This window comes from Montipora capricornis, chromosome 11 (genome assembly GCF_036669925.1).
Source record: "Montipora capricornis isolate CH-2021 chromosome 11, ASM3666992v2, whole genome shotgun sequence".
NCBI lineage: Eukaryota > Metazoa > Cnidaria > Anthozoa > Scleractinia > Acroporidae > Montipora > Montipora capricornis.
The window spans coordinates 37,770,313-37,780,312 of NC_090893.1; the positions used below are offsets into that span (position 1 = coordinate 37,770,313).

The window sequence follows — 10,000 nt, forward strand, 5'->3', positions numbered from 1 at the left end:
CAAGCACTTGTAAATTTTTTCCAAAGACTACAGATTATTTTGTGCAGCTTTGAAAAAATTTACTTGTGCTTATTTATTCCAAATTGCACTCAAAATCATTTGATTTCCTATACAAATTATACAACAATTCTTTTTCAATTCAAACTGCTGAAACATGACTTCTCTGTGGGTAGATTGTATTAGAAAATGATGAGTTTTCAGATGGTGTTTCTCTCGTTGCAATATTTCCCTCTTTTCATCCTTAATACACTTTTTTCAATGTAAAAGATTTTGCAACGTTATTGTTAAGCGTCCTCTGGTGATTCACAAGAAAAAAAAGAACAGAATTAAAGCACCAAAGGACAAAATTTGATGCGAAACTCTGGTTGCATGCGCAGTGGTACCACAACACGTACAGGGGCTGTGGAGAGGAAGAGGCAGCCCCTGACTTTTTTCCTGTGGTGTTATTTCACCAAACGTTTCTTCCCTCTCTTCATACTACTGTGATCCATACTAAAACTTAACCCCCCCTCCCCCTGCTTTCAAACACACTCCATGGCCCCTGAGGTATGGGCATGCAATTGAAATTTGTTTTTGTCCAAAACCTAGGCTTCTTTTGTTGTAAGGTAGATACTGTGCTATCCATTGCGTAAATCAACATGTTGTGCTATCCAATCAAGTTATTTCAGCACTAGGATACCCTCAATAATAATAATCATCGTCATCATCATCATCATCATCATCATTACTGGATAGCAATTCATCCTGTAACAGCTGGACCAGATTATATGGGTCTGTTGATAAGAGCTATCAAATCTAATTGAATTGTTGTTAATGAAGGCGGTGTTCTGATGTTGTGAGCACAATTTCATTTAAATCATATATTTTAAGACTTCAATTGATAAAGTGTAATTCTTAAGTTCACAATATGTAAAGATCGTTGATTTAGATGCTTGATTTCATCCCCTTCTGCTATTGAACAGGCGAAGTTAGGTTAGTTTGTTCCGAAATTGTGCTTGACTCATTTTTGTTGAGCTCTGCCAACCAAGCTATGAAGCCACTCAGTAGGAAGCTGATGTCAATTTTTTGTGCTCATGTGTTTCCATGAAGGACTCAATGAACAAAATAAATGTATGTTTAAAGTGCAGGTTATAGACGAAAAAGAAAAGCGATCCTTGCACTTATCTGGACAATTTAAGACAATATTATTTTTTACTACAATTGCTTGTAATCTCGCAATCTAATTAGCTAATTTGCCATCGTCGATATAAGAGTACACAACGCTGTATGCAGCATGCTCGCATGAATTTGTCACACAATGTAATATCCAATCAGGAACGCCCATTTTGGGAAATAAACCAATGATATTGCGAGAAAGTTATAAACAATGCTTGCTCTTTCTTTGTGTCATGATTTTGGTCACACTGGGAAATAAACACTTTCTTTGGTGTTGAATATTGTTATAAGATTTGTTGTGGACTCACGAGGCACAGCCAAGTGAGTACACAACATTTTGACCATTGTGATGACAAATATCATTGTCGATAAGAGTACAGACAACGCTGAACCACTTTCAATTTGTTAAGTCTCATATATTCACCTGAAAATACATTTGTCTTCAATTTTCAGGTGTCTTCAAGAGAAAATTGCTTAAATTGTCCAGATAGTTGTAACAATCGCTTCTCTATTTCATCTATAATATGCACTTCAAACAAACTCTTTTTTCATACTCTTCTTTCATTCATGTTTCTTTTTTTTTGTCCAGAGATGGCAAACATGGATCAGGATCTGATGAATGTGGTGAAGCTTATCTTTTTTATGGAAAGGCATTATTAGAACTGGCAAGGTACTGTACTGTTATTTGAAGTTATATAGTTGATGTGACTGAGCTGCAAGAGTGAATTAAGTAGTCAAAAACACAGTGCAAAACAAAATAAAACTTAATTACCAATTCACAAAGAGAGATAAACAAGAAATAATTTTTAGAACAGGAAACCAAGAAAATGCCATGAACAGATTTTCTTGTGTGCAAATTTACTGTGTGTTGTTGTCTATTATATCACACCAAATACAATTTAAACAAGTCAGTAGAATATGGTCAATATATAATGGTGGAGAAATCACAGAGCTAGATAAACTCTCCGAACCACAAAGCATATCCTAAATGAATGTTTTCCATGGGAAAACAATGAATGGAACCACTGCAAAGTAACACCAAAAAGAAACTGCATGCTTTGTTCTGCCCGATCAAGCTCAGTTACACTGTATATCAATATAACTGAAATCATTAAATGGAAAGCAATTCTCAGGCTAAATGGAGTACTCTAATTGGCTGGTTTTTGGTTAGGATTTTACATTACTGGCCTGGTTGTTCAAAGCATGGTTAGTGCTAACCAACATTAAATACCATGGAATCCTGTAGGTGTTTGATACCTCTTAACCAACAGGTACCGCTAACCAGGCTTCAAGCAACCAGCCCCTGACCATAAAATTACCATGGAAATGGTCTGTTTCTGTGTTTTTTTTCTCTCCTGAGAATTTTTCATCACAACAGTACAATTATCGCAAGCGGAGTTTGGTTTCACATATGAAAGGTTACCGTTCAAAGTTCGCTGATGGGAGACGGAAGATTACAAGCATTCACCAAACAGAGAAGCGTCGTATCACTCAAACAAAATGCTATATAATAAGTAACTTACTAACCACACTTGCTTGGGGCCTGTACTGGGGAATATTGGCCCTGGAACGTTTTTGTATGGACCTTGTTGCTCTCAGTCTATACTGCCACGACCTTGAGCCAATATACCCCAATACGGCCCTTACCCTCGGTTAGTTTAAAACATGACTCAAAGTAATGTAAAGCTAATCAAGAATCTAAAACTTGACCTACTGTCTGACAGGGCTGAAAATGGTGTCCTAGGAAATGCACTAAAAGATGGTATGTTCTTGAAGTGTTTTTTAGATATATTTTTTGATTCTCTCAGTATAGTTGCTTTATTGCCCTAAAGGGATTTTTTTTGTCATGAAACCTTCTGTTCTTCAGTCGACCAGTCCAGAAAATGCCCATGATTAGATGCACTGAGATTTCACTTGAATAAGCGCCACGGCACTTATTTAATTTTTTTGCACCTATTTAAAAATTGGACACCACACATAAATATTTCCTTTTATTTTAACAGTTCATTTTCTATCTGTACAGAGATAAACAGAAACGTCTTTCGAATGTTACTTTTTCACTCTGATGGCGTTTTACTTAATGGACAAGCAGTCCAACTGAAGAACATCTGTTTTGATGCAAATAAATTTCCCATGCTGTGTTAGAGTTACCTTTTAGTGTTTTTTTTAAAATTAATTTTGGTGAAACTCCTCTAATAAGTACGGCATTGGGACCGTGGTGCTTATTCGGGGACGGTGCTAATTTCCTTTTTTGTCCCAAATGCGGCGTATATTTGAGGGCGGGGCTTGTTCAGGGTTGGCGCTTATGCAAGTAAATAATTATGGTAAGGGCACTCAACAACAGGGCTCAAAGTTTGCGACCAGCTGGTCACACATGCGACTAGATTTTTAATTGTGCGATTAAAAAATCATGTGTGGTCACACCTGCGTGCGTAAAAATCCTGGAGTTTAGTGCGACTGAGCTCATTGCCACTCAACTCTGCTTTCTTGCCTGACCATCCTTATGTACTTCAACTAGTCAGACACGAAACGGAAGCTTGAAATAATAAATTCAATCGTACATGTAGGTATGACACAATCAGGATCCAAAGAATAAAGTTACATCGTTTTCCTTGCATCAGCGTGTGTCGTATTTGTCGTTTTCCCCTGTGGTTTCTCCGAACTCGTAGCGTCACTCGTAGCTCAATGTCTACATTCCATCCCAGCCCCTTTCGGTTTTGCGAAGACTCCGCTGACACGTCTGATTTAAGAAGCAGCCTCCACGTGTCGACAACAGAAGACCTAATCCGCATCAGTATGGAAAGACCAGAATTAGAAGCTTTTGACCCAACACCAGCAGTTGTCAAGTGGTTTAGCAGTGGTCAGAAATCAAGGTGTCCTAACTTTGCTTACAGAAGATGGCCAGATGAATTAATTTCAGTTGCTGATTCATGGGACTCACCGGATTTTGAATGATTGCGTTGTTGTATTAACGACGTGGTTCTACGTGTAAGTCTGTATCAGCTTTAAACCAAAAGTGTATTACTTTTGCAAATCAAAATTAAATGAAACTTGTGATCAGTAAACTGACAGTGTTAATGTTAAGTTCAAAAGGAACTCGGAATGCAGATTTTTCTGTTGTCTTGAATGTACCATGAAGTGTAATACTATGTGAAATTGAGAAGGTTAATTTAAAAAACACGTAACAGTATCATTGTTATCTCCAATGTACAGTAAGAGCCTGAAAGTCGAAACAAACACAGGGATCGTTCAAAATAAAAGATAATGCAAATAAATGATTACTTACACAAGGTCTGAAGTTTTCTGATTTTTTGGTGCCACCAGTATTTTAAGCTGTGCTCCTAAAATTTTTAGCTGTGCGCCTAAAATTTTGGCAGTGTGCCTAGAAATTTACACCTGGTAGCACAAGTGCTCCCAAAGCCAAAAATAAACTTTGAGCCCTGAACAGGGAGGTTAGCTCCTGTGCTATGAGCACCTGCATGTGGAAATGACTTGACCCTCATATTTTTAAAATATACTTCAAACAGGAATTACTGTATACTCCAATTTGAAGTTTGCAATAAAGCATTCCATGTACTTTCAATCAGAATTACTATAGCTTGTACAAGATTATTTCTTCTGGTTTTCTCCTGTTGTGTAGTTTCCCACTGCTGAGCAGTCAGTGCATTATCTTTCTTATGAAGTACAATGCACTATCCCCACATCAATGGCTGGATCAAATTATTTCTCATTGTCAAGCCTGACTGCTAGAAAGACAGATTGACTTTGAATCCAGATAAAATACCAAGTTCATTAAGGGTTCATGTAACTCAAATGGTTAGACTGTCCGTCTGGTCTTACATTATGATCAATACCGGTAAATTGCTGCCAGACTCAGATTTCCTTTTCAGTCGGCCAAGCAAAGAGCATATTTGTTTAAAGAACGAGGAGGGTTTATTACTTTTGTTTTGTGAAACCTGACTTCCAGTGACAGGACCCGTACATGTATCAGCCAAGATGGGTCTACTTGGATTGTCTAGGATATAGATGATCTTGGACATAAATGTGTCAATTTCATTGTCTTATTTACATGAAGTTATTATGTTATCCTCTTTCCTTGAATATGTGCTTCTGAATGTCGATGTGTAGTTGAACCAAAAAGTGATGAAAGCAGTGATGAAGACGAGGAGAAAATGGAGGCAGGTCAGTGTACAGAGCCATCAAACATATATATCCTACTAAGGAAGAGAAACGTGAGATGAATTATTTCATAGAACCAATAAGTAGATTTCAACTAAATTTGGTGAAAAATGTATGGTATTCAGCAAATTTTCACTGAAAACTATTGTTCTTGTATCACCGAAATTTCTTTCTTCACTTTATTTGGGTTTACAATTTTGTACACAATTTCCCTAAAATTTTGAATTTACATTAGACAATTGGGAGCAGACTTGATCTTGGCACATATTGCGAAGTTGTTAAATGTTTGTTAAATTTGCTCCTTTTTGCATTACCACTTCTTGAAAAGTTGTTGAATGTTTTTATTTTGTAAAATGCAGTTAGCAATGAATTATTATTTTCTCTTAACCATACAAAGACAGCATGTTTTAAAATCCCTCATTTTGGGCACCATGATACAATTCAAAACCATAAGGCATAGTTGTCCCAGTGCAAAGTCAGTTGGTAGAGTTATGGTCAAAACGTTACGGCACAAGCTTCATACTTGAGTGTGCCACTTTCATTGATTGCCCTTGGTGCTATATATGAATGGATAGGCAGACAATGACAATACCACATTTTCTTGCCTGTTGTGCTCTGAGTGCATGTCAGGCCCTCTGAAGACTTCATATTCAACCATTTTCATAATTCTTCCGTCCAGTATATCTGAAAACAAATAGATTATCCTTGTAGTTAAAATTCACTTGTCAAAGGACTTGTCAGTTTATTATTTTTCTTATTTTTAAAATTCAATACCAAAATAAAAGCAAAGGGGCGAGTTTGGGGGTGTGGCAAACGGTAGCCTCGCAGCTCCTACAAGGTCTCACCTGATTGGAGACCACCCTTGAGGTCTAATAAAAGAACAAATAACAGAAACAAGGGCCCTTTTTTTTTAGGCCTATGGTAACAGAAACAATGGCCTTTTTGTTTTAGGCCTAGGGTCCATTGTTTCTGTTATTTGTTCTTTTGTTAAACCTCAAGGGTGGTCTCCAATCAGGTGAGACCTTGTAAGAGCTGCGAGGTGACCCGTGGAAAAGGAAGACCTGGAATACAGAGGCAATTCCCCTCCCCCCCCCCCCCAACAAAATAAACCATGACATACAGTAAATGGCAAAAATACACAACCTCTGTTGTTTGCTGGTAGTATACAATGAATGGTGAGTCATTTCAGGTGAATTTCTAAAGTGTCTTTGTTTTCCATGCACCCAAGTCAACATATGCAAAACAAAGACCAATATCTGCAAAGACCCTCAGAAAAAAAATGAGAGCGAACAAAAAATGGCCGAAGACATAATTTGTTTTATTTCTGTTCCTTTCTTTACTAAGGGCAGTGAATCATTTCAGTGTCAGTGGATTAGAAATGGTGTGTTGTTTGATCTTTGTTTTCCATGCTCCCGGGCAAATTTCCTTAATGTTAATCTCATCCAAAGTCTTTTTGGGAGTAATATTATTTACATGTTTTAGTTGGCCCAAAGATCAGAGAAATGAGTCCTTCTGCAAAAGAGAAAATCAGGGATGATGTTCACGATGCTATGGCAGAAAAAGAGGAAGGTAAGGTATGGGGAGGTTAAATTGCTGACTGGTTGACTCAGTTTGGCATGACCATTCTGGAGGTGGGAGGCAGGGGTGGTGCATGATTAGGTCTGGCTTAGGGTTGGGTTTACCGCTACAATTCAAAACAACAACACAACCTCACAATGTCTTTTGGGTGAAAATGGGCCTTTAAAGATCCCATACACATTTTCAATAACCATTTGGTTGTCTGGCCTCTGCATGGTACACTAAAAGTATTAAAGCAATGCTATGTTGTGAGACCTTCAAGAGAAAACTTGAGTAAATAAAGAGAACATTTAAGTTGTTTTTAGTTAACTTGTGTTTTCATAAAGAACAGTGTACTATAAAGAGGAATGATAGTCCCAGTGTGGGCCTGAACTCATACCAACAATAATTATTAAACAATGAGTCTTTTTTCTGTGATATTCTTATGTTAGGGTATGCTGGTTAGGAACTGTTACCGTAACAGTAAATTTTCATTTTTGAGAGTTAAGATGAAGTGAAGCCAAGCCAGCACTGGCAGATTTCAAATCAGTTTCAGGTGGGGATAAATGATGGGTCACAATTTAAGTCTTGGGCGTTACTAAACACAGGAAGGGAACAGAATGGAATATACCGAAATAAACCGAAATATGCCAGAATGAGGCGGAATAACACCGGAATGAAATGAAATGAACACGAATGGTACCGGAACGACACCGAAATGAGGTTGAATGACACCCAAATATAGCAGAATGCGCCTCAAAATTCCCAAATTTGGTGTCACCGACCGATTTTCGGTTTTTTTCAGTCAGCTTTTGTTGTGTCACATGATTCCCTAAGGGAATTGCATGTGTTTTTGCCTTTTCTAACATTTGGAGCACTTCGGTCATGAGAAAAATTTGACAGGCATGTCCTTCGCTAAATGAACAATTATTTGTTCTGGAAGTAATGGAGCGTTACTAAACACAAGGACAGACCGGAATATACCAGAATAAACCGGAATATGCCGGAACAAGGCGGAATGACTATGGACACATTAACCCATTAGGGATGAAACGTGTAACGCGCGTTCACAGCTTCCGAATATTCAGTGCTAAGTGCCATATTTGGAAACCCCTCGCTCCAATTAATTTCGCGTGAGAACATTTGGTGGTATTGCGTAACGGTGTTCTTGGGAACTGATTGCTTGAAGGTTTCTCTCTTATTGTTCCAAATATGGTACTTAGCAAATTGAATAATCAGAAGCTTGTTTCCCAGCACACAAAGGGCCGTTACACGTTTCAACCCTTATGGGTTTCTGCTATGGAATAATGCCGAATGACACCGGAATAAGACATAATGAACAAGAATGCAAGGTACCCGAATATACCGGAACGAGGCGGAATGACACCAGAATAAGGCAGAATAAACCAGAAGAACACCAGAATGAAGCTGATTAGCATGGACTGGAATGACAAGGGAACAAAAGGCAATTTCTTGTCATTCTAGACTGAATGAATATACAGAATGGAGAGACTGACAGAAAAAAAAAAAACAGTTTACATTAAAGGGGAAGTAACAAGGCTTTGAACTAGTCATGATATGTTCTCACAATTCTTCATGTAAAATTAATTATCAACGATCGATCTTTTTTCTGTGCTACTTCTTTCTTCAAACAAGGAAACAATGTGTTCAGGTTAGATGGCATTATTGCCAACAAACGGGAAGGGAAAAAGAGTTTTCCGGCCGTTTGTGCGAATCTGTTTCTGTATATCGATCTCCATCACGTGTGGGTCATGGGAAGCAGGCAAGCAGCAACGGTAATTAGTTTGTGGTTCGCTGAACTTGATTGTGATTGGTCAATACACAATTGACCTGTCAAAATGAAATAAAAATGTTCACAGGTTCTGACTCACACAGTGAAAGCCACCTCCGAGATCCATGAACAAAAACAATTAGATAACATTCTGTTTCTCTTGCTACTGTATTTTTTCACAAAATAAATAATTTCTTACTTCCTCAACAAATAATTATTCATTTAGCGATAGATATACCTGTCAAATTTTTCTCGTGGTCGAAGTGCTCCAAATGTTAAGGCCAGTTTACACGGTACGATTTGTCGGCCGGTTTTGTCGGGCCGATAAATCGTACCGTGTAATTTTTCCTTCAAAGATCTCCCTGTTGGTCCTTTTAGTATCCCCTATTTTGAACGCTTTCATTTTTTTCAGTACAGTTAACACCCGCATATAAGAGCAAGTGGATGAAGAACATCAGGCTGAAATTTGGCCAATACATGTAAAGCACCATATAAATTAGAACAAATTCAGGCTGAAAAGTAAAACATGTTCTTAATACAAAGGGAAAGGGTATTAGGATTAGGAAACAATAAAGTACAGTAACTTATATCAAAGTACTATATATGGTGTTCAGGACCATTACAAACTATAAAAATATAATCTACTTGTATCACAAAACAGCATTGTATGTTAATTAGACCTCTAGTAATATATAATTTCAAGTATTTCAGAAACCAATTTTAAGAACACTTTCAGGCTGATTTCTCACTTAGCACCCCTCAAATAAGAACACGATCAGTCTTAAACCTGAAAAAAGTGTTCATTACCCACTCGTATACCCCGGGCTTTATTTGACATGGTGGTTTCTCTCTGAGTTTCGGCCCGACCTCAAAAAATCTGTTGCACTGCAACACATTTTTGAATCTGACCAATTTTCATTTCCATGAATCGGTTGTTCATCGGCTGTCAAAAGATACACCCAAGATTTGCACTCCGACGCCGTCAGGCCAATAAATCTAGCCGACAAATCGTACTGTGTAAACTGGCCATACACCATTTTCCAAAATGGCCGCCATTTAGATATTCTTTTGTTTTTATTCAAATCGTGCCAGGCAAAATATTCTTTTGAATTTTAAGCTTAAGAACGAGGCATCAAGGGTTAATTTGAATAAAAACAAAAGAATATGTAAATGGCGGCCATTTTGGAAAAAGGTGTATAATACACCTTTGAATGAAGAAGGTGTATAATACACCTTTTTCCAAAATGGCTGCCATCTAAATATTCTTTTACAAAAGGCAAAAACACATGCAATGCCCTTAGGGAATCACATGACAAA

At 37.6% G+C, this 10,000-nt stretch overlaps 1 protein-coding gene across 1 annotated transcript in view; it reads left to right on the forward strand.

The window, feature by feature from the left end:
• The window catches only part of LOC138023911 (protein HGV2-like), a 21,966-nt gene that overhangs the window by 991 nt on the left and 10,975 nt on the right, over positions 1-10,000 (forward strand). Inside the window, exons 3-6 of the mRNA XM_068870997.1 lie at positions 1,745-1,825; positions 2,880-2,917; positions 5,284-5,337; positions 6,817-6,903. Of these exons, the coding sequence (XP_068727098.1) occupies positions 1,745-1,825; positions 2,880-2,917; positions 5,284-5,337; positions 6,817-6,903 (260 nt within the window). The remainder of the gene's footprint in view (positions 1-1,744; positions 1,826-2,879; positions 2,918-5,283; positions 5,338-6,816; positions 6,904-10,000) is intronic.